Source organism: Antrostomus carolinensis, unplaced genomic scaffold (genome assembly GCF_000700745.2).
Source record: "Antrostomus carolinensis isolate BGI_N321 unplaced genomic scaffold, ASM70074v2 scaffold3332, whole genome shotgun sequence".
Lineage (NCBI taxonomy): Eukaryota > Metazoa > Chordata > Aves > Caprimulgiformes > Caprimulgidae > Antrostomus > Antrostomus carolinensis.
In genome coordinates this window covers 1,484-27,371 of record NW_010301404.1, presented here as the reverse complement: position 1 = coordinate 27,371, position 25,888 = coordinate 1,484, and the positions used below count along the sequence as shown (strand labels likewise).

Sequence of the window (25,888 nt, the reverse complement as noted above, 5' to 3'; positions counted from 1 at the left end):
GCAGACTCTCTGAAAACAGCTTAGAGACATTCTATTTTAAATGAAAAGAAGAAGCAGAATTTGTTTAAAAATTGCATGTGAAGTTGTCCGAATGATGTTTTGGAGTTGGATAAGCTTCTCTTTAAAGCTGTGACAGGCACGAATGCAGGTTTTTTACTGAACGCTTACGGTCCACGTCAGTGACACAATAGTTCATGACAGGATGGAGCCCAGTTGCAGTTTGACCATCAGGGTGATTTCCATATTGCACAAAGTTGATGACCTCGGGACTCAATAAGAAACAGGGCAACAGACATTCAGGGAAGCTATCAAGGGGGTGAAGTTTTTTATTAAATGCAGAGCATTGTATTTTAAAAGTGAGAAAACAGATGGCACCCAAGTCAGCCGCAGTGTAACCAGACACAATTGCCGTTCGGCAGGGACGCCGTGTCTGCTCGCAGCAAAGCTGCATTTGCAAAACAAAGTTACTGTCGTGGCAATAAAGCTCTCCCGCCACGCTGGGTCTGCACAAAGACAGGCTGTGTGCGGAGCCTGCATTCATTTGTGTCATCGGAAGAAGCACAGAAGAATGAGAAAACGCGGAGCAGGTGGCAGCTCCTCCTCTCTGGCCACCCTGGCGAGGGCAGCGGGCTCAGGCGCTGCTGGGTAGGTGGGGCCATGGGCCTGGAAATGTGTTCTGCTTCTTTGCCCATCGGGTTTTGCAGTGTTACCATGAGGTAGATGCCCACTTCCAGCAGCAGTGCCCCTAGAGCCCCCGTCAGGTGAGGGGTGCAGTCTTCCCCCCAGATATGGCTGCACAAGGCCCCATCCCAAACCCAATCCCGGCTCCCACAGGCACTGAGCCATCCTGCTGGCACTGCCCAAGCTGGCCATCAGCACCCTTTGCTGGCCCCCTCAGATGTGAGAGGAACAGAGGCCAGTACCTGCTGGATAACAGGAGTTGTCCCAAGAGTTCCTTGAATGGCAGAGCCAAGCCCTCAGGCAGTGGGGGCTCCTTGGGACGTGCTGTGGGATGCAGCCATGGTGGGGGCAGACACCGATGAGCGTACTCTTCATATCAGAATCCTCATCTCCTGAATATTCCTTCCATGTGAATGCAGAAGCCAAAGGCCAGGCTCTGTGCCCCCGTGCTGGAAGCTCCATGCACAAGAAAGCAAAAATAAGTGAACAAGCTGCAGGAATCCCGGTCAGTGAGGGCATGGCAGCTCAACCTGACTGACATGAATGTTTAAACCCTGAGAGTTTTTACTGAGTTGAGGTTTGATGTCCAGTCTCTGGTAACTAGAATTAGAGAAGGAAAATAAGAAGCCCCAAAATGGAAAATTACTGCTAACTAAACTGCGCTTAGTTAATTACCTATAATGGTATCAAGAGATACTTCTAACCTGGGCACTCGCGCAAAGGTGGGGGAGTAGCCTGAAAGCCACTGCTGGCCAAAAGATACCAAGCTTGAGTCCGTGAGCAAAATCACTGCTTTTCTGTGTCCTGCAGGTCCCTCTCACAGGTGAGTCCCCCTCCTCCAGCCTCCCCTGGGCATCCAAACGGGTGGGAAATACCTGCTTTGAGCAGCCCTTCATCTGGTGAAGATCTCCGCCCTGTCCAGCTCAACTGCAGGAGAACTTCCCTGGCAAGTCTCCTTCTCCTTGGACCAAGCCAGGGTCTTTCGCTGAGGTGAAAGCCTTCCCTGTGCTAATATTACCTGACTCAGCCAGGACGCCAGGATAAAATCCTTCTGCTGCAGTCAGAATAAACTTGGCATACAAGATAAACTTTAGATGGAGCTAAAACCAAATGGCTTGAAGTCATTTCAGTTGGCAGCTCACTTACGTAGACTGATATTAAAATTATTCTCAGTTGTGTTTTTATCTGCTTCATAAGAATACCAAGTAGCATAGCACCTTAATTTTTCTAGAGTAGTAGATAAAAGATTGCAGAAGGTCACATCTCAAAACCACAGTCAAAATCTTTTTGCTTTTATTTTATTTAATGCTTAATATCTGGGAAAATACAGTAACTAACTTTTCAGTCTAGAACAATTAGATGTTATGCTTAAAATGTTCAAAGAGGATGTAAAAATAAATAAAATAAATTAAAAAATCTTACTCTTTAACTTCAATGACAAAGCAGGTCTCAGTTTCAGACAACGGAGAAATTTTCAGCAATGAGATAAATGAACATGTTCTGCCCTTCCGTAAACGTGTGGCTATCACTGAAACCAATCAAAGATACACACACACGCACATATATATATATATATATATGTCTGCATCAGAGGGCAGAATTTGTCTTAGATCTTACAAAATGGAAGTTCACAGTTGACATTCATGTGTGTTTATTTTTTTAACAAACAGAACTGCAAAACGTTCATGTATCATACATTTTCCAAACCCTGTAACCGCAACTCATATGAAACATTAGCATATAAAAAGTAATCACTGTACAACCACTTTTTTTTTTTTAAAGTCAGTGTCAAAAACATAAAAACCAGCTAATTTATTCAAACCAGACCTATTGTTGAAGTGCTGAGGTTTGTGTTAGCATTTTTCTGTCTGAAGCACAAGAATCTGTTAAAACAAAAAAGGCAAAAGTGGCTCAGAAAATGACAAACTCCCTTAACAACGTACTTGTAGCTTTATTAACACTTACCCTCTGATGCTATAGCTAACTGAAAACCAATGTAAACACAATGAGGTACAGATACCAACGGACAGGTCTCACCACTGCGCGCACTGCGGGCCTCCTCCTGCAAACACCACTGACCGGCTCCAGAGCTTCCTCCCGGGGCCAGTCCCACCCAGTCCGACAGCAACTCCCTGCAGCCAGGAGGGGGTCCTGGGACCCTCATGTCACGCACCAAACACATTTAAAGTGCCTCAGATTTCAAACTGATGCAAATCTACGTTGCATTTCTTTAGACTTGAAAAGGTGAAATAGCTTCTGAAAAGTCTTATATAAATAATCCTTTATTACAGGTTTCCTGGTTTTCAAGGTAAATCTAATAAAATATTGAACTGCTTTTAAATTAGGCAAATAGTGTTTGCACTGCTTTTTGTAAAAAAGCAACTCTATTCCTTTGCTGCACGATACTTTGTGTGCCTCCAGTCACTCTTCCCTTTATTTTACAGAAAGTAAGAGGCAGAGCTACTATAATTTTGTTGGTGCAACTGCCTGTGGAGTTCCGAAGCAGCCCTATGGATTTTTTGATGATGACACTGAACCTTAAGTTCACCCCTTTTCACAAGTCTTTCCTCCAGACTGTTTTATTCTGCTTCTTCGATGTTCTCAGAACCACCTCCAGCTGAGTTATCTGCCTCATACTTTTTATCAAGAGCATCTTCAAAGGATTTCCCACTGCAGTCATAGGTTTTACTTGTAGATCCCGTATGTGTTCGGATGCGAGCTCCTGGCTGGTATAACTGCATGGCTGGGCGATCCTAGAAGGAAGGAGATGTGGTTAACGCTCTGAGAAAGCTGTGCAGGATACGTACGTGGAACTCTGAAGTGATGGAATGCTTGTGAAGAAAGTCAATTTTGTGTTAAATCACTTTACATTTCATAAGACCCAGGAAAATGGAGTGGAATGAAAATCGACTGAGTATTTAATATCTGTCTTTTTTGTAACACTATTTTTGGGAGCCAAGCATTTTGAATAAATTAAGAAAGCTATAAGAATTAAAGATCTTAGATATATTTGATGTAAATAAGGAGAAATACTGCAGACAATTACCAAACACAGTATTGCAGGTAAAACTCTAAAAAATGTTGCTAATGTTGCTACTTTCACTAACATCAACTGGGAAGAACAATAGCCTGTGCACTTGCAACTCTGCAAATGAATGACACATATTTAATATAAGTATAAAAAAATAAGACCAACCGGAGAACAATTTAGCAGGTAACAGATAGAAAATTATCCTCCACTGAACCTGACCAGCTGATACATGTGCACTGTATCATGACTCCCAGTCATGAATCAGTACCACAGTTTAAACATGGAATGCACATTTTAATTACACATATCAAAATAAAATTGCACAGTTATTGTTCTGCTTCATCACGCCTTCCATACTGAGTATGAGAGCAGGACAATTCACCCACTGACAATGAAGTGAGTACAACTGGAGCTTGTGCAGGCTTTGTGGGGGACCCCATCATACACAGGCCAATCTGATCACTGGAACATGGCAGAAGGAGCCAGGTTACAAGGAAAAGACACCTCAAACCTGCAAATGATGTCATTCCATAGCTCTTGAGAGCACTTTTTATTCTTGAAATTTCAATAATAAAACATACTGCTTAAGAAGTAGTTTCCTAGTAAGAGTATTTTACAACTACCAGTTTTAACATTACGAAGCAACCCGTTCACCAAAACCTAAGCTTTCTGACCAAAGTCTTGTGTTAAGTTTAGCAAACAAAATTAAACAGCCTATTATAAGACTGTGGCAGAGCACTGAAATGGTCCTACATCAAACTATATTAATTTTCCATTGCCTCCATAATTTGAAGTAATTCTGGTCTTTTGTTCATTCATTCTTTTTTTTTTTTTTATTCCAAATATGCATTTTCCCTTTTTCTTTCTTTTTCCTTCACCGTTGTCACTTTTGCTCCACTTTTTTCTCTGTCTCTTTAGACCAGATATCAAGATTCACTATTGGGCCATACAACTAGGTAATTCAAGTTAGTGCTTTCTAGTGTGGTGTGAAATGCGTAACATACAACTTTCTACATCACAAACAGCTGCATAAAACTCGATCCCCTGACAAGCAGTGTCCATTGGAAAGTTGATGATAAAGGAGCCAAACAAGTTTTCATGTCACAGACACTTTACCCTCCATTTTGCATGAAAGCTAGCACAACTGTTACTTACACCAGTAATTTCCCATTTTCTAATTAAGTCTTACAAACTTTAGAAAGAGGCTCAATCTCTGCCTAAAAAGTTGTGCTGGCATTGTTAATTCTATGGGCAAGTTGGAAAACTCAGCCCCTAACTCTTATGTATGCAATAAATACTCTAAGGAAAAAGTCACCACATTGCAAAAAACTTTACTGATACCGCTTATTTTGTTTAGGGAACAAATCAAGCACTTTTAAGTGTGGACTAATCCAGAGACTCAGCAAGCTACCAGAAATGTGATGGGAAGAAATAAAAAGGAGGTGGCTTTGTAAGGCTGACAAAAGGCCCTCAAGACCCTCCATCCAGTTCCAAGGTTGCAGATATTTCACCAGATTTCAGGAGCAGCATGGCAAGCAGGAGGAAAATTGCTTTTCCTATCTTCCTGCTTTTGAACTAGCCTTTTTTCTGACCATTCTATCACTTGAGAAGCTGGTGCAGGTAGAAAGTGGCTCGTGTATAGACAGATAAATCTCACCCATACTGCCCAGCGGACCTTTGCATAAACAAAAAGCGGGGCACACCAGGCTTTCTGTGATGGCACAACACGATTTACTTGATATGCAGAGCGAGTCCACCTGGACTTGCTCTGTGCACTCTCCATACAGACTCACCCTGCATGTGACCAATTTACTCCTTGGCACGCTTAGTCCCCATCACAGATCAAGCAACTCACTTTGAAAGAAGAGTTTCACGTGCAGAATAATTTTCTACACAAACCAGCGTTTCAGTCAGCTTTAGTGGAACATCTAGGATCAGAAGGGAGAGAGAATGAGGGTGACGAGGAGAGCTGCCTCCTGAAAAGACTCTGGCACATCCATGAAATCAGACAGTCTGAGAAAAATTATGCATATGGCTCTGGGAGACAAGAGAGGGACGGCTTTTCTACACACCCCGCTATAGGCCCAACTTGCACCAGTTTTGCACCTGCTCTTTCACTGAAAGCGACCAGGAGGATAATTTGTCCTAACCAAACAACAGCCTTTTTGTACTGCTGGGTAGGAAATACTGAAGAATTTGCATGTTCATACCCTCTAAATACAATGGTCTCTGAATTAGCTATTTATTTCAGTCATTATAGTTCCTCTATTGAGCAATGCCTGGCCAATCCATAATATAATTACTTTATGAGCTGGGTGATGGAAGTACATTTCTAAAAGACTAGCATGCCACAGTTTTAAATTTCATTACAGATCAGAAGTATAACAATTTTTAATACACTCATAAAATACAAGGCTTCCAAGAATAGTGTTCAAAAAATGCTAGGGCTGAAAGGAAAACAGTCATTCTTCTATATATTGTAAATATGAATGCGCAGAAACCTGTGACCTTAAATTATTTTAACTGCTGTTGTCCTCCGATAACAACAGAAAGAATTCTGGGTTTTACTGAAAATGAAATAAAGAATTGCTTTTTTTGAAAAAGCATCTTTATGCTGAGTTTGCAAAAGTAAAACCTGTGATCTTGAAGCGTATTTAACTAATGAAAGATTATCCTAAATGAATAAAAGAACCTTATTTCTTATGCGCTCCTTTTTGGATGCCATGTCATCACACTTGTCCTCTTTACCCAGTTTGTCTACTGCCTCCACAGTGAAGCTGTAGGTGTAGTTCCCTTTCTTTCCTCTGTCTTGGTTGTATCCTTTCCCCCATTTCAGCTCTTCTTCATTCCTTCTCACAAACTTGTCAAACTCATAGTGAGCTCTATGCTTTCTGCCATCATCCAATCGGTACCTTGGTCTTTCAGGTTCTTTTTCTCGAAATCTTCTCTCCAAATCTCTTTGATCTTTGTCACTATCATTTTGTGACCTGAGTATGTATAAAAAGAAAGAAAATCCAAGCAATTAATAGTAAAAAAACAAAGCTGTTGAAGGATATAATACAAGGCCTTCCTTTGACTTGAGCAGTATTTAGATCAATTGTATGGCAAAGCTGTTCTCTTCTCATTAAAAAGGGGTTATGTGCAATTTTGCTGAATGTCTCATCCATGGATGTCCAGGCCTCGACTGTACATTCAGTTCAAAATAGCAGACAAAGCTTGGCAAGCAAAACTGGACTTTTGTGCAGCTGTTGTGGAAGGCCCATTCTTCAACTTTTATCCCTCTTTGCAATCCCATAAATAGTTCCCCAATACTCTTCACATAAACACATGCTGCATGATTAGCTCTTGTGGCCTGTTCTCAAGGTGACTCATGTATATCAGTATTCCCTTGATGGGAACATTCAGGGACCAAAGCAATTGTGCAGGTATTGTGTATCAATTTGTAAAGTTTTATGACTCTCTTTAACAAATATTTTTCACTGACATTGCAACTTGCAGAAGTTATTTGTCAAAATGAATACTTATGTTCCAGGCTTTTGTTTATTATGTCTCCAAGTAATTTAGCCTACCTTTGCATATTTTCTTTAGGGGAAGGACCATTACCTTACCACAACATAATACTTAATTTATGCTATGCTGCAATTGGTTTATACTATAAAGACTATTAGTTTGCAACATCTTGCTGCCTGCCTGATACAATTCTCAGTTCTCTTATTCACTTCATTGTTCCTGTTCAGCAAGCAGGTGCTTCTCTCATACAGCCAAACTGCAAATAATGAAGAAAGATTACAGAACAGATTGAACTTTTAAAGGAGTAAACACAGACAGTTTCTTTTTATATATTTCATATGCATAAATACTTAAAATTGAAACAGGAAAGTTGCTTTTGACAGTCTGCTCACATTTTGGGAATCAGCAGACAGAGTCAGAGAGGATGGAAATTTTCTAGTGGTGAAGTGATCAAATAGTGATATGCCTCTCATTTAGAATGGTTTAATATCAATAAAAGTATATCTTTCTATATTAAAAAAACAAAACAAAACAAAACAGAACTGTGAAAATTGTCACCCTCAGCCATGAACTTGGGCATTGGTGGGGCTGCCAAGACAGAAGCCCCATCTCCGGAAGAGCCGGAGGTCAGTAAAAAAACCTGAATGCCAGGTAGGTTATTCAGCATTTCACAAGACTGCTCATGTCAGCATAACGCATTCACCAAGTGGAAGCAACATCCCAGCTGTCACAGACACCTGCATCAGTCACAATTACAGAGACACAGGACCTGTAGCATAGATACATATACATAAAATACCATGTTAGCTCTCAAGGGGTATGTGGCTGTAAGTTGTTTTGTTTCATGTTTTATGTGCTGTCCTAGACACCAGCTCCAGGTCTCAGAATAGACAGGTAGCCTGCAAGGTTCCTAGAGCACAACCCCAAACTCCCTCTAACACTGTGTATTTAATACCTTAGGTAAACTATTTAAATGCTCAAGCTTGTCCTTATGTACAAATTGCACATATACATCTCAGATTCAGGTCTTTCATTTTGCAAAGTACTTTTGAGAGCTTGGCTGAAAAACTCTATACTGAAGAACAAAGTATAGTTTACCTCAGCAGCATATTATTCTTAGTTATGTATCTTACATATCTTATAGGTGAATCCTGCTTGTGATGGGATACACGTGCCAAAGGACAAGAGAGAGAACCAGCTGCTGAAAAAATCTGTAAGACATTTCCAGGCTACAGTAGTTACAGAACTGGGCTATACCTCTTGTTCCTACTATTATATATGCAACACAAAAGGCAGTGGGAGACAGAGGCAGCCTTCTGCACCCATTGATCATAAGGCTGTCATTCACACCTTAACTACTCTGCCATTATCCCATTTATCAAACATATTTATCTGTTTATTGCAGCAAAAATGAAGAGAGTGTGATGGAAGAGTAAGACATCTGAGGCAATTTAGTCTTTGACATTAGTAATGGGAAGAGGGCCTTACCTGAGCTCTTGATAGGGAGCAGGTGAAATAACAATGAAACTCTGAATGACTTTTCACGAAAAAATCCTTCCAATCTGGGATTTCAAAACATTTCACAAATAACAAATTCCAACCCAAACCATTCTATGATCCACAAATACTGCCATCAGATCAGTAATTTTACAAAAAGGGCAGTGAGAGATTTGTTCACACACTGAATGAAATCAGTTCCTTGCTGACAAAACACCCAGACAACACACAACTTAGATCACATTTAAGTTTAAGCCTTCAAATGAAAACATTCAGGATCTAATTTGGAGCTTAAAAGATAAATATCACTTACTTTTCCTTAAGTTCTTTCAGTGAACCCTCCAATGATTTGGGTTTTATACTCCCAGCTCCAGGTAATGTACCCCATTTATTTTCTTCAATGTCAGCTTCTTCACCTTTTTCTTTGTGCTTTTCACTGGCCAGCTCATCTCCTTTTTCAGGCTTCTTAAGAAGCTAAGAAATATTTGTTTATATTATGATGTAAAATTATTCTCCCCTGCTGTAACAGACATTCTAACAATGTATTAAATATATAAAACATTAATGTGATTATTGATATTAACATTGAAGATATTTAAATGCTAGGAATATATTTTTCAAAGTATAAATTTTAAAAATTCATTTAAAGAGAGCAGTATACTTTTGCTAAGGAGTAACAGTCATCAGCAGGCATTCAACTGCACACTTAAATATGCTGAGAATTCTGGACAAAGCACTTACCTACTCTTCTCTCCTAAGTTTTATACATAAAGATATTATTATGGTCTACAGTTTCTTAGAAATCATATAACAGAGCTCAATATTATTGCCAATAAAATAAAAAGCAAAACCTCTAAGACAAAAGGAGTAAGATTAATACTTCACTCTATTAAATATTATATATAAAATATGTTACACGTTAACTACTTGGGATAGAGTGGCATATAGAAGTAGGTGCTTAGTATAAATACATCCTGATAGAAATACAGACTGAGGAAAAAATTATGATGTTAGCAGAAAAGACCACATTGCATTTTCACCTGGGCGATTAAGATTTCCAAGAAGTCTGTTCCTTTCACAACAAATGACTCACACAGGGCTTGAGCAGTGTCTAGCATTACAGGAATAATCTTTATAGAAAGACCAACTGTCTCAAACTATTTCTCTAACATTTCAAGAATAAGCAGAACATTTCATCAGTCTTTTCATTATCATTACACCCTTTTTTTTTTTTTAAATCAGTCACAGGTTTCTCTTCTGCGATATTTAAAACTTCTGTAGTGTTTCTCTCAGGTAGTATCTTCCTTTTGTTTAGGAGACAGAACTAGCTTTCAAGATCACATTGTCACAGATATATCATAAATACTGGGGTCTTTTGGACAACCAGGTTTGGGTAATACGTTTTAAAGAATAACTCCCTTTTCTTCTGAAGTTCCAGTATGTTTTTCTTCACACCAAAAAAAGAAAAATATGTAATTTGGCTTCAAAACTCACTATTTTTTTACATCCAGGAGTAAGCAACTGTTGTCCAGGAAGAAAAGGAAAAGAAGTACACAGCTCTGTGGCTTCACCCGAAGATCTGGAGTGAGTCTGTGTGCCCTTGTGTTAAGCTATAGACTCTCGTACCAATTTTTCTCTTCAAAACACCCTATAAAACCTTTCCAATACCACAAAATTTAATTGAGACGCATAGTTTTTATCTATGTTATCATATACAAATAAGGATTTAAATGCCCACACAGCACAAAATACGCCTGCCTAAGTAAAGTCATTAAAAGCACATCTATTCAGATTAAGCCTGAAAGTAGCAACACTTTGTTATAACTTGGTTAAAGTGTATTATTAAAATAAATCAGTTCTGAGCATAAACACAAAAAATCTCAGCACATATGGCTAGGTGAAGATTCTAATGACAGAAAGGGTTAAATCCATATTGGCAATAACCTTCTGACACGTTAGCACAGAACAATTTGGTTCTGTCAGGTTATGTCAGCATAGAATGTTGCAGTGTTTGTATAAAGATATCCGAGTTACCTGCCAGAACTGCATCAGCACATCATTGTACTTACGGTAATTAGTCACATTTTTCAACACCACTATTTAGTCAGAGCCCTACATTACTTCCCCTTCCAGTCAAAACTGGTTTGGTACCTCCACACTGTACCGCAGCACAGTGCATCAACAGTGTAAGTAAGTGAGATACCAAAGGAACTTTCAGATACCTTCAAAGGAGAGGTTTTTGCATTACGGTACCTTGATCCTTATTTCTTTTTCAGATATCTTCTTTTGCTTCTCCACTTCTTTTCTTTTACGTCTTTCTTCTTCTCTGCGCTTCCGTTTCTCTTCCTCCCGCAGACGTTTCTTCTCCAATTCTCTCCGCCTTCGTTCTTCTCTTTTCTCTTCTCGAATTCTCTGAAGAGTTCAAAATGATTCATTGTAAATTGTCCAACAGAAAACCATGTGAAACATAAATGTTGAACTTCAGGCAAAAGTCTGAACGTACCTGCTTTTCTAATTTTCTATTTTTAATATATTCCAAAAGGGGTGTTGTTCTTCTAGCTAAAACACAAAAAATTTGTGATATAGTGTTCAACTCCTAAAATATGTACTCATTTCTTTACTTCAGCACTAACCTCTTTTTTCTAGCTTTATCTGCAAGGGAGCTAAATAATTAATAAATCTATTTATTTTATATATTTTTGAAGGCATTCCCATCATTCCATTTTAGAAACACTTTGTTGTTTTTTTGCTGTTAGGGTTAGAAACAACAGAGATACGTTGCATGATTATTTAACATTTAATTTTAAAACCCTATCTTTTCAGTTCAGAGAATGGCTTTTTTCTCTCGCTCATCAAACAATTATTTACCAAAAAGGAATGAATTTTTTTTCAGAATCTATTCTTACATTATAATTTTGTACATCAAAACCTAGCTATATTGCTGTTCATATACAGCCCACATTACTGTAATCTCACATAGCATTTTTCAATCCCAAATTTCAAAGTACATCATGAAAGGAACATTTGCATTCTCATATAACATTTCCATTTAACTACCATTTAGCATTCACCTCTCCATGGGAAAATGGGATGAGTAAGAGAAAAGTGGCTTGTCCCAGGTTACACAACAAAGTATCAGCAGATTCAATAAAACCCAGGCTTCCCAAATAACAAAAAAAAAGCCTCATCTGCTGGATCACACAGCCATTTTTATGTTACAGAGCTGTGGTCACGCTCCAAAATCTAGCCTAAGCCACCTGCCTGAACCATGCCCAAATTCTACAAAAACTTGGGAGAATGTCATCAAATTCTGTATCATGTACAGTATTCATGACTGTCAGTATTGAATTCAAACTTGAATTCATGTACTTACAGCTGGGAGTAGTTACAACAAATTTTGTCTGTCTTAAGATGTCCCAGGATCGAGTTACAGAAAATGTTTACTACTAGAAATTGCTCTACAGTTATTTATAGGACTCTTCCTCAAATCAAAAGAAAATTTCACTACTGGAATGTATGACAGGATTTGTAAGGAAAAAAAAAAAAAAAAAGGAAGAAATAAAAACAGTTTTAATCAAATTTGAAATGGTATAGCCAAAATCTAGTCACAATCCATATCCCAAAAACATCTGAATGTTTCTTATTCTTGAAAGTGTGAATATTCTGGGGCAACCCATTTGTTAATGATAAAACCTTGTGAGGTAGTTTTGAATGGGAAAGCTTAATAGGATTCAATATTTAAGCAAATACCACTGGTCAAAAGCAAAAACCAAAAAAGACTGTTCATTTGAGATCTTGTCCCTCTATCCCTAGACTCCCCATGCTAGTCCCCACCTCTGTCTCTCACCTGCCCATAATTTTTGACAAATTTTAGGTCCCCAGCACCCTCCCTACCAGTCTTACAGATCTACAGTTCTGCCTCTTCTCTCCTGCTCCCCCAAGTTCCCCTGTCTGAGCAGTGTCCACCCCTTGGCACTTTTACATGCTGAAAGTGATCACAAATTGGAACCTTTGGGTCTGGGGAAAGGATAAGCTGCACTGGGAGACCAGAACATGACCCTACTCATGACTAAGGCTGTGATGCAAGAGGTTTCACCAGAAATTGTAACTTGAAGTTCAAGGCAGAGAGGCAGTGTGATAAAGGGGAGGGCAAAAAAGAATGTTTACCAAACCTGAATCTTAGTGATCTTATTTATGGGCCTGGCTGCAAATAAAAATATAAGAGGTTTTTCTTAAAATATTTAAGAAAATTTCAAATAAAATAAACTACAAAATGAAGAACTGTGTCAGCAATAACTTTTCTATTTTATCTTGCTCTCTACAAACAAGCCAGAAGAATGAGCTTACCTTCATCTTGTTACAGAGAAAATCTGTTTTATATCCCTTTGTCACACTGAAACTGATGAGCTAACACATCTGATGTGATGCATAAAACATGCTGGTTTGCGGTAACACTACCTGGAGAAATGCTGAGAATGTGAGGCCCAATTCTGCCAACAAAGTCCTGGGCGTGTTGTTCATAGGAGTAACACCTTTGAAACTGGACATGCAACTAAGCCCTTTCGTAACTTTGCTACAAACATGCTACCCACTGACATAATCTTTGGTTTTGTATTGATAGCAATGGTTACCATTTTGAATAGCAGAAAAAATAAAGCAACTAATTTGATTTCCTGTGATTTGACAGAAACAAAACATTAAAACTCCTAATGTAATGCTGCCTTCAGCCAATACTGTTACTCAGAAATCTGCAACTCTCAAGACTAATCATTTTTATTTTTAATTTAACAAACCTTTCTTGAAATTGTAAACTCATAAATTTTAAATTTCTTAGAAAATTTTGACTGCTTTTACTCTGCTGTCAAATACTAGGGAAGATTTAGGATAAGTAAAAATTGTTGGGGAACTTCCCTATCTAGAAAAGCAACAAACAACTTTTATTGATAACAGAATTATCTAGATGTCCATACTTCTAAAATTTCCATTCCCTCTAAGTTGTTCAAGTTCCAGATCTCTCCAGTCAACTATTAATTTGTGCATATGAAGAATAATTAATGCCAGAAATGCTTGTCACAGACAGGGACAAACAGACAAACTGCAGTAACAAGCGATAGGACAAGAGAAAATGGCCTCAAGAGGTACCAGGGGAGGTTTAGTCTGGATATTAGGCAACATTTCTTCACCGAAAGGGTTGTCAGGCATTGGAACAGGCTGCTCAGGGAGGTGGTGGAGTCACCATCCCTGGAGGTATTTAAAAGATGTAGTTTGGTGGTGGACTTGATAGTGTTAGGTTTATGGTTGGACTAGATAATCTTAAAGGTTTTTTCCAACCAAAACAATTCTATGATTCTGTTCTATGATTCTGATCACAAGAGGTGGCTCCTTTTACACTGTAAAGAAATAATAGCAAAGGTTGATTTTTTTTTCCCTACTCGATTGTCACACCTAGGGCAAGAGTAAGTGTTCTGCATGTTGTCACTTGGAGATACAGCACATCAATATTTCACATCATCCTGAAAACTGCCTACTGGCATTGAAGGTTTCAGTGTTGTTCTTACTAAAGATTCCCCGAGACTGAAAGTCACAACATACACAACACAAGGTGTTGCTGCCTTCCTTTCAAAGCTTTTGCAGAATCTTGACCGTGAGAACAGAGAGAGGTCATTTCATGTTTCTTAATAAAAGCATATAATATCTGGGATCAATTGTTAATATTCAGCTACTTTATCTTTTAAAAATAATCTGCCATCTTTTAAAACACCTGTAAGTATTCAGAAGTATTAAGGACCTATTTCTGAAGCCATTGTGCATGCAAAACTTCCAGGGAAGTGATTCCATGCATAGAGACTTAAAAGAACAGGTGGTGAGTTTCTTGTCACTACTTGTCCAGATAACAAAAATTTAACTGCAATAATCTCAACCTCTGTTAGACTGAACAGATCAGCTGTTGCAGGTAATGTCATAAAGATATAAAAATAAGACATTTAATATTCTCAATAATAAGAAAAATCAGGAAAACAGACCAATGAGTTCCCTTGTTTTGGCCTCAATCTCTCCCAAAAGAATCTCAGGATTGGCACAGATTTTCTCTTCATCAGCACAATAACTCTCTAAAAATTTCCTATATTCTGGATCTGTGAAGAAAAATTTTTGAATTTTGTTAATACTTTACAATACATGACAGAAATTGAATCTATTTTCCACTCAGATGCCAAGAAAATATGTTTACCATCTTCAATGCTCCCGGCTTTGGCATCTTTCTTCTTCAGCTTCTTTTTTGAAATCTTTTGGAATGGAGCAAATTCAACCACTGCAGGATACTCCAAACCTTAAAAGAGATCAATGCTTAACTTTTTGAGAGAGGAGAAAGATTACTCATACTCAAGCAAGATTTTCAAAACTCTTGAAACTTGTGTTGCGCAGTTTTACTTGAAATCAAAGGTGAACATTTCTACAATCCCATCCTAAACTTCTAATGAAAAATTACTTGTAGCAATATTTTAGATTAAAAACAAAATACATTTATATTTTAATTATAGAATATTAAATATTTTTGACATGCTAACAAAGACTGTCAAGATGAAGGTGACTACTGTTGCACAATAAAATTCTTGCATTATAATTTATAATTCCCTTTTAACTCTTCACAGATATTCATCGATTATAAAAATTTACATAAAGCCTCAGCTTGACAAGTACTACTGGGAAATGAATCCAAAACAATTGACCTGCTTCTGTAAAGTTTTCCAAAAAGCTTAAAAAATAAGTACTATGGTAATATGCAATAATAAACCATACCACCATCTTTCAGATCCAAAACTGTAAAAATCAGTATGTAGAATTGTGTGCAACCTCTTTTTTTCTGTTAAAGATGGACTATGCAACTTCTTGCCTGTGTTTACTGGCATGGATTCTTTGTTTCGAATTGTTTTAAATACTGGATTCTTCTTTGGACTGGAGTCAGAACTCTGTGTACCTTTTGAATTTTTCCCAGTCTCCATGTGCAGCAGGTTCAAGATCACACTTTCCTCAAGTCCACTGAAAACCTGGCTTAAATTTGCTAGAAGATTTGTTATTGAATGTTATTGAACCTGGTAATCCTTTTTTTTTAATTTTAGCCTCATGAATGCAGTGCTGCCACAAGCCTCACCAGAGGGCACCTTTAGTCAAAACTTGTGCTCTTTATTTGCACAAACAATCATGCCAAACTGTCCAGCTGTGTCCAAGCTCAGTTTTGCAATGTACAGAATATTCTGGCTTCAGTCCAGCATAACACCGAAGAACATGCTTAATTTAGACAAAGTGAAGTCTTGGCAGAATCATAAATATAATTTATTTCTAGTTTTTCATCTAAGACAACCAGAATTTGAAATCTGGGAATCACACACTGTGAGGAATGTGTTGTTCTCCATCTCTAGGAAAATCCATCCAAATCTGATTAAGTTAAAAGCCTGTAAAATATCTCAGATAGGAAATGGTGAAGAGGAATTTGTTAGTTTCACAGCCAGCTTCTTTAGAGATCAACCCTCCAGTCAGCCTGGACAGGACTACTTTTTGCAGGACCTCCACAGGATTAAGTGTACAGAACAGACAATCTCTACATAAGAAACCCACAAATCTATGTCTGTTTTATACAACCCAGGCAATTTCTTACAGAAGGTATGAGTGAATGAGGCATGGAACTGCTAAAGGGAAAGCACCATTTCCTGGCTCTAGCAGTTTCATGCTACTGTAGGAGACCTGGATTTATCCACACCTACATCACAGAGTTTTTCTTTACTGTTGGGCAAACTTCTGCAGACTGAACATTTTAAAGATGGTGAGTAATTTTTGTGTTCTTATTCTTGGAACTCAAGATGTCTGCAAATGCTCTAAAAAGTCAAGCCACACATATCTCCAAGTGGGAAACCAAAATTATGAAGTAAAATTTTCGTCTTGCATTTTCAAAACAGGACTAAGTGGTACGACTTCATCTCACAAAACCACAGTGAAGATGTAAGGATTTGTGTCTGCAATGAGTTCAGTTACTGTTGTGATAAACTGTGAGGCTTGTATGAATTATATCAATAGGATCTTGATAGTGTATTGCTTAAGGTACAAGAATGCAGATAAAGCAAGCACACCACACAGACAAGCAAGACTACATGAATAAATATATTTTGCACTTCGTTATCTTTTAAGTGCTAGATTTTAATATATATGTAATTAACTGTATATTGAGAAAAAAACCTGGCATAATTAGCAAAAAGGAAATAAATTAATATTCTAAAATGGTATATGTATATAAACATATTTAGTATCTTACAAATAGTCCAACCTTTATTATCAATGAAGACATAGCCATCAAAGCGATCTCTAAAAAGAAGGATGTCCTCAGGATTTCTAAAGTTAATGTATGCTCTTGAGTAGAGATGAGGATAAAGGCTGCAAAAAGAAACAATTTTATTTTCTGTTATTTACTATTCTGTTCAGGACTAGGAAAAAAGTAAAACTAGGGGGATCACACAGCAATTCTCATCTTCTTTGAAAAATGGCTACCTTAAACATGCATACTGAAGTCTTTACATATACAAATGTAATTATATATATGACAAAAAGTAATTGAACAACTGAGTTCCTGGGTGCAACTGTGAAATTTATTCTGAACTGAGACAAATATTTCTAGTTTGTTTTGTCTCCCTAAATTGCACAGCATATGCTTCCATTGTACAGGATCAAAGCCTTAATGCTAATATTTCATTATTTAAGATATATGAATAACAGTGGTGCTTTTGGAGAACTTCTTGGGCATGCTAAGAAAGTCTTCTATCCCTGAAACAGGAGAAGGTAAGTAAAAGCTCCCAGTGAAAGGGCAGTTGCCAAGCTGTCACTGTATTTAAAGAGATTTCCACCTGTAAGGAAGATTAAATAACCTAGTAATTGTCAAGATAATGCACTGAATTATATACAAATAAATAAATTCTGACATACTTGTGTATGAACATATATGCAATGTCCAGTTGTGAAGAAAAATTACTGTGAAAATCCAAAGCATTTCTAGCAAAAGAAGGAACAAGTACTTACCTAAAACAACTCTGATTCTTCAAGAATGTTTTGGCATAGATCCCACTCCAAGGGTAAATATATAATGTGCCTGATAAAAACCTCAGGGTTGGCACACCACCAACCACAATGAAACTGAGGTGATTTAATGAATTACCACCCATCAGTTAAGTTTCTGTGAGTCATGGCGTGCACATGCTTTAAACCCTTGCCACTGTGATATAAAACAGTTTGGCTTAAACTGCTTTCAGTGATAGCTGTGCACTACACCAGGATTTTGAATGTATTTGAACACAAGCCCGTAACTTTAAAATACCTACGTTCATAAAACTGTTGCCACACACGGTCTGTCTTCAGGCAGACTCACCACCAGCAGCAGGTTCAACGCACACAGTTGGAACTGTATTTCAGAATCAGATTAGAGTGACTGAGAAAGAGCAAAAATATGGGTGGGATCACAGGATCCACCCATGTGGCAGCTCAAAGCAACGCAGTTACCACAAAACAAGTAATTTTTTTTCTTTTTTTTCAAATGTGCATCCATGTGGACTACACTTTGGGTGTTAGAATGTGACCATAAATAGCAGTGCTGTCAATAACTAACCAATGATTTTGTAAACCCACCAAATTTGTGTTTGATACTGTAACCAGGAGAAATGTTTAACAAAAAACTAAAGGCACTTTTTTCACTTAGATGTTTTGCAAATACCAGCTATGGAATGTTTCCACAGCATGCAGAGGATAAACCTGATTCTAAGGAAGAGCTCTTTCATCCATATTTACTCACTATATTCTGATATTCTAGGATGGGAATAGCATTGAATGAACTGTAAGCAGGTAACCACAAAAATGCCAGCTAGGGCAAGGCTAGGGCTATGCTGCTGACACGAAGCAGTGCTGAACGACGCTACAGGCATGGCATGCTCCCTCATCCGCCACAGCCTACAGATGCCTCACAGCTATGGACTTGCTTCCAAGCAACCTCTAGACAGCTTGATGGTGAATGAACATGGTGGCATGTAGATGTGTTTTGTCATGGGGTTCTGCAAACCGTGCAGAGTCCTCTGTGATCAGATTTGCACACCTTCGGTCTACTCATGCAACACAAGGTATCTCGAGGGTTGCTGTGGAGTTACCAAGATGCAAAGCAGACAAAACAAGCCACCTTCCTTCTCATCATCCTGGTATCAAAGCTAAATAAATAAATAAATAAATAAATAAATAAATAGCAACACTTTTCATAATTACATACAGTTAAAAAAATCTTTAAAAACAACCTGTAAGTGTATGTAAAAGATGTAAAGGAGAAAACTTTATTGTGGCACTCTATAACTGTTCTGGAAGAAATGTCTCTGTGCTGCCCAATGGCTGGAAAGTGAAGAAGTCTGGTAAGTGATGGCTCCCAGGAAGAAGTAAACTTTCTTCTCTCTCATGTTAACAGGACTATTCATAGAATCATAGAATCATAGAACGGTTTGGATTGGAAGGGACCTCAAAGATCATCTAGTTCCAACCCCCCTGCCATGAGCAGGGACACCTTCCACTAGACCAGGTTGCTCAAAGCCTCATCCAGCCTGGCCTTAAACACTTCCAGGGAGGGGGCATCAACAACTTCCTTGGGCAACCTGTTCCAGTGTCTGACCACCCTCACACTAAAGAACTTCTTCCTAATATCTAATCTAAACCTGCCCTCTTCCAGTTTAAACCCATTTCCCCTTGTCTTGTCATTAGTTGCCCTTATGAAAAGTCCCTCCCCAGCTTTCTTGTAGGCCCCTTCAGGTATTGGAAGGCCACTATAAGATCTCCCCTAAGCCTTCTCTTTTTCAGGCTGAACAGCCCCAACTCTCTCAGCCTGTCCTCATAGGAGAGGTGCTCCAGCCCTCGGATCATCCTGGTGGCCCTTCTCTGGACTTGTTCCAACTGGTCCATGTCTTTCTTCTGTTGGGGGCTCCAGAACTGGACGCAGCATTCCAGGTGGGGCTTTGCAAGAGCGGAGCAGAGGGGCAGAATCACCTCCCTCGACCTGCTGGCCATGCTTCTCTTGATGCAGCCTATTCTTACACTTCATGTTATTTGATGTTTAAATTAAATGATGCCTGATACTAGAGACTGATATGACTACGCACTTGAAGTGCTAAAGATTCACAGACAAAACCAGGAATCTTAAGGGAGCATTATTTTTCAGCGCAGTCATTATTACCTGAGACTGAGAAATTGAGTTTCAGCTCCTAATCTAAACAACTATTTCAGTGTTTTATCCATCTTCAGTTTTTGTAAAATACTAAAACTTTCTGTACATCAAAGACTGGGACTCAGACAAGCCTCCCAGCTACTACCTTATCATGGCATTTCTTCTCTGTCTCAGTGCACAGCAAACAGGTTCATCATATAGTTGGATTTTCTTTTTCCTGCAGTAACTTAGAACCTTATGGTTGGGCACATAACCATCATGAAACAGAAGTGAAAATACAAAGGCTTACTCCTTCCTTGTTTCCTCTAGCTTGTACATCAATGCCATCTGTTCATCTGCTTTGGCAACACAAACTTTTCCTGGTACACAACACAGTATTTTTCTAACATTTTCAGCTTAGGCTTTTCAGAGTGAGTATCCTTCAGAACAGAGAAACATTTGGTATGGTTATTAAGCACTTATTAGTAAGAAAAGAATGAGTCTCAACTGCATAAATGGGACTCTGGAAAAGCAGAGATTTTGAATTTACCTTGCAAATAAGGGATCCAGTGTTGTTGCTATACATTATTAACATCTTCAAGAACTTCATTCACATCAGCAGAAACATGCAAAAATATAAAAGCATGCTTGTGCACAGAAGGATATTGATGTGCACAGTAGCACAATAAAATAGGATTGTCTGTCCATTACTGTTGCTATGTATCAGGGTAGAAGGTTGTAAAAACATGGCTATGACAATGCTTAGCAATTACAAGTTCCTTCTCTGATAGAGCCACTTCTACAAATAGTTGGTTCTCATATGAGAAACATACGAGCCAGTTGGATGTCAAGAGTGCTCAGCATATAAAATCTTGATCACCGAGTGTTTCAGACCCCCATGTTAGGCTTTTCACCCAGCAAAGTGTGCAGTGGGCCTAAAAAAATATATGAATAAAACTCACTCTCTAAATAGGAAACTAATTAAATGTAGCAAATTGGAAATGGTTAGCACTGGCCTGCATATGAAATACTCTCTCTTACTCTGAGTTTCAGATACTTGACTCCCAACTGCAGCTCTCACACCTCCACCCACCCTGGATTCTCTCTTCACCTGTCCACTGAAAACCCACCAGCGTGACAGTGCAGCAGAGAATGCACAGGGCTTCACAGGGCCACGGGGACTCTGTGCCTAATACCCTCTCCTAGGAAGAAACAGCCCTGCTCTACTTTTGTACTTTACGTTCACCAGTTATGAGATAAAATACAGCCTTTGCTCTTCAGGATTTTGCCTTCAAGCTGAGTCCTACAGAAGGGCCACTGAACTCTGGGTGCCTCCTCCTTTTTTCAGGTATCTACCAGCATAGTGGGATTTGAAATTCAGTTCTGAGGCTGCATGGTTAGTTTTATAATCAGACAGCTGGTTCTATTTTCCCTTGTGTTTGCTGTCTATAATGTTGCTTTCCATCTGTATCATGTTTTGGACAGAGGCACTGCACATGGTGTTGGCATCTCTGGGATATCAGAGTAATCTCTATGGAACTAACCCAGATGAGTGGGACTTCTTCAGTTCCTTCGTTTTCTGCTGTGCATTCAAGAGTATTCAGTCTCTTAGGTTACATGTATTTCTGTAATACCTAGTATATAATCTCCGTGTTTCATAGTAATTTTAATAACAGACACATTCTAATGGTTTACTTCTTCTACAAAGTAGAAACTAACAAAACCAACACAACTGTGTAAAAGAGACTGGTATACAGGAAAGCAATTTTAAATAGTTATCTACAATACAAACAGCAAAATGGAAACTATAAAAAGACATCGCATCTTAGTAAAAATACTTACCAACCTGACAGTCATGGTGTGTGTATATAAAGATATAAAAACATATGCTCACATGTATATAAATTTAAATATATAGTTCTCTACATCTAAATTGTGGAGTGTTAAATAAACTCCTCCATCGGTTCATGTATCATGTAATTTCTGATCAAACAGATAACTCATCATCCACATTGTCATGTCAAGCTAAAATCCACCGGCCTTCATCCTCTCGTCTCTCACCTTGTGTGGTCATCCACATAGTGGATGGAACTGCCATGATTTTAAATTAACTTAGCCTGTCCTTTTTACAGATGCAAATAAGCACAGTTTGCCTGGCAGTGGAGAAGCAGAAAGACTATGCAGTTGTGATGACAGACTGTCATTCATTCCATCCAAAACATGGTACTGGTGGTTCTGTTAAAGCTCTGAAGGTGCTGCCCCTTCAGAGCTGCAGCTCCTGGGTGCATATCGCCATCCTACAACGTTAATAACCCTGAGCAAAATGCTGGGAAGCAGTTATGAAAGGGAAAGGAACAGTGCTGTTTGCAAGAAGTTTAATCACTCTCTGCAATATATGGCATGGCATCGATTATTTGACTGGCTTTCACACAAGGAAAGCTCCTGCTCAGATCTTCTTACTTTTATAACCTCATAACACTGTTAACGAGTCCTAGCACTCAGCCTTCAGTGCCAGTCCCAAGGGATGACCAAAATCCTGCAGGGCCAGAGCTCAAATCACGACTCACGTCTTCAGAAGACTCAGAAACATTTACATGCAGACAAGAAAAGAGTATCTGGAAAAAACAGTTAATATTTGGAGCCTGAGAACAAGATAGACTGTCAGGAAGGCAAAGTCTTGATTATCACTGATAAGATAGTGCATCTATCCAACAAACATCCCTCAAGCCACAGAAATAGTGTTTTGTTTGTATTTTGATGTCAATGTACAAAAGAATAAATGTAATGCAGTGAATCAGATGAATCTGAAAAAAATAAACACAATGCAAACGTGTCTTTCTGAAATTATTTTACTGAAACGGATGTAACTGAAAAAGTGTTATACATTAATGACATTACTTAATGAAAACTTTATAGCTTTCCTATAATAACAAGACATTGTAAACTTAAAAATAACCTTTAGACTGCAAAAATAGTGAAACTGGAGTTGATAATGCGTAACATTCTGTGATTCTGTGTGATTCTGTATCTTGCAAAAGCATATAGGTAGGACTGCAACTGTTTGTTTTGTCCTCTAGGGTGAGATGACCTTGGAAATAAAAATGTAGAAAGAGCTAATAGTTATACCTCTCTAGTCCTCTCTCTGACAGCAACTAGGAGAAGATGCTTGGAGAAAGTTTATTAAAAAGGAGAACTATACACTGACACTTCTCCTAGTAAACAGTTTCAGCTACTTGCAGCCTAGGGACTTTGCAATACAGAACTGGTATCCTTGTGTTCAACAGGTTTTCACAGATTCATTCCTGGCATCAGTTTCTGACCAGGAGTTCTATGGTTTAACAGCATTGTGTCAAAAATCCAGAATTCTGTACCCACAGCTGAAGAAACCCGAATGAGCTCTTAGAAACTTCTGTTGTCTAGTTACACAGGATGGGGTTAAACTGAGATGTTACATCTCTTGAGGCAAATTTGCTTCTGCATCAAAACATTTGTATGCTCCTTTCTCTTTCCAACAAACAGATCCTCTGCACCGAGTAGCTTCACCAAATCTTCTTCACCAAATCTCTCTTGTTAGATAACGTGGAATTTGCTTATAATCTTCCCCTGTTTTTATTATACCTGAACTCTCTGGATAGGTTGCCCCTGTGCACATGGTACAAGATCTAGAAAAAAGCTAATGAGTGAAAGAGAGGGCACTGTGGAGAGAACGTTCCCACCTTGTTCTGTAGCTCTCCTGTTAGCTGGAATGGCACGAAGAGAGTTTTCTGGAATTTTGTGAACTGTCCATAACATGACAGATTACTGCAACACAATGCTTCGTACTCAGAAAAGAGTTCCCCGCTGGATAAGAGGAGACTCAGACTCACTGTATTAATCTTGCCTCTAACTTACAATTTCTGAAAGTTTCTAGAGTGTGTGAACATGTAAAGAGTTAAGTCATAACCAGATGGATGTGGGTATGTGTCAGCATTCAAACAAAGGGGGCAAAGTGATCCTGGGCCATTCAAAGAACAATCAGTCAAGCCAAACTCTGCACAACTGCAGCTAAATGCCCATTTAAACTCTGTAGTTTGCTGAAAGAAGCTGCAGCCGTACAAACCATATAAAGATAAACCCATTCTGAAAAAATACATCTTTTGTATGAAAGCATAATTTTTAAGAAGATGAAGAAAATAAAAAGCAAGTATGAAACATGCTGAAAAATTCAAACTGAAATGAAAACACTTTTTTCTAGAGAGCTTCAATTCGTGAAGGCAGAAGAGAACATGAATCCAAAACTCATGAGGAAGAGAACATTTTTCTTCCAGATCATTATTTTATTACAGGGCTCATGCACAAGACTCAAGGAAATTGACAATCCAAGTAACACATATGAGACTTAATTGTTCAAAAAGCAGTTTAAAAATATGTACTCTCTGCTTGCTGCATCTTGAAGTCTAGTAGCAAAACATATAAGAAATACAGCTTTATTTTCTTCAGACTTTTTGTTATTTTTAATCCTCAAGATCTGCTCTTCGAGGCAAATGAATTTTAAAGTGTTCTAAGCATGTCCTCATCCCTCTACTAGAATGAACTACTGTGTCATATATGTGATCTAACAAACTTTTTTATATATACATATGTTCTGTCTCTAGCTATATGAAAGTACATGACAAGTAACACAGCATGAGAGAAAAACCACATTATCTTTCATCAGTAATCTGACACAAATGAAATTAAATGAGTGGACAGCAAGATGTTGAGTACTCCAAATTTCACCACAAAAAGTAGAGAGAAATGAAACTTTATATGTACAACTGTTGCTAGTGCCTTCTCTTTTCTAAGACGGCTGACTCCCTAAATTCTTATGCCAACAATTGTTCTGGAAAACTAAAACTGTAATTTTTTAACTGTTTCCTTGCATTTGTGCAGCTAAACACTCTGAGGGCACAGAGATTCTTCAGAGAATTTTCGGTTTGCCTCTGGTATTTTCACCTTATCAAATGAACAGCTGCGACAGAAGCCTTAAAGAGATCCATTTGGAAATACAGATGACAAGTCTCAGAAGAGAAATGTGAGTAACTACAAAGACTTCAAATCAGACTAAATACTCCTCTTTCCTAACTTCACATCCTTTGTGCTTCTAACAGAAAAGCTGAAGCACCTACTATTTTGTTGTTGCACATATGTGTAACTTTCTAGGTCAAGCAACTGCCATGAAGTTTTGCTAAACAGACATTTGTTTCTCTCTGATTGTGGAACTGACTCTGTGAGAACCCATATAGTCAGAGTTAACCATCTAATAATGCAGCGGTGCCAAGAAGTGGCATTATCCTTTCAAATAAAATCAACCCAGGAACTAGACTGTTCCAAGAGCAATTTGCCACAAACAATTCCCTGCAAGGGAAAGTCGACCTGCTCTGGGTGGTGTCACCCCTAACCTTAAAAGCTGGTCAGCAATAATCATCCAGGATCACTATGTAGTCAATGGAAAAATTCTGGTGCCTGTGGAGGATGATTAATTGCACACTAAGAAAGGCTAAGAGGAGCAAGATGGATCTCATATTTTAGTTTTTCGGAACACATGCAGATGTAGCATACAAGGTATTTTGTTTATTTTAATGGTCAAGTTCCTTCACTTCTGTAAATTGTTCTGATTGAAAGGGAATAGTATTTTACCACTGTGATATTGAGTAAATTATATCAATATACCACCAATTCTGACTTATTTTAAAATCAACCACTATTTCTTTTTTAGTTTTGAAAGTGTATGAAATAAATACAAAAACATGTAAGCAAACAAAGAAACTAAGCTCACATGGCACTCATGAAAAAACTTCTGTGATATCTGTCCTACGTTGACTCTTTCTCACAGACAATAAACAACTCTCTTGCATTTTACCAAGGAAGGTTAAAAGAAACATGAGGCTTTCAAATAAAATTATGTCCTATTCATACACAAAAACTTTCTGGCTTAA

At 38.3% G+C, this 25,888-nt stretch overlaps 1 protein-coding gene across 1 annotated transcript in view; it reads right to left on the bottom strand.

The window, feature by feature from the left end:
* Positions 1–3,123: 3,123 nt before the first annotated feature.
* The window catches only part of UPF3A (UPF3A regulator of nonsense mediated mRNA decay), a gene marked incomplete at its 5' end in the record, with an annotated part of 23,060 nt that continues 295 nt past the window's right edge, over positions 3,124–25,888 (bottom strand). Inside the window, 8 exons of the mRNA XM_010163415.2 lie at positions 3,124–3,434; positions 6,405–6,699; positions 9,033–9,193; positions 10,973–11,131; positions 11,223–11,278; positions 14,743–14,853; positions 14,949–15,047; positions 17,037–17,143. Of these exons, the coding sequence (XP_010161717.2) occupies positions 3,261–3,434; positions 6,405–6,699; positions 9,033–9,193; positions 10,973–11,131; positions 11,223–11,278; positions 14,743–14,853; positions 14,949–15,047; positions 17,037–17,143 (1,162 nt within the window). The remainder of the gene's footprint in view (positions 3,435–6,404; positions 6,700–9,032; positions 9,194–10,972; positions 11,132–11,222; positions 11,279–14,742; positions 14,854–14,948; positions 15,048–17,036; positions 17,144–25,888) is intronic.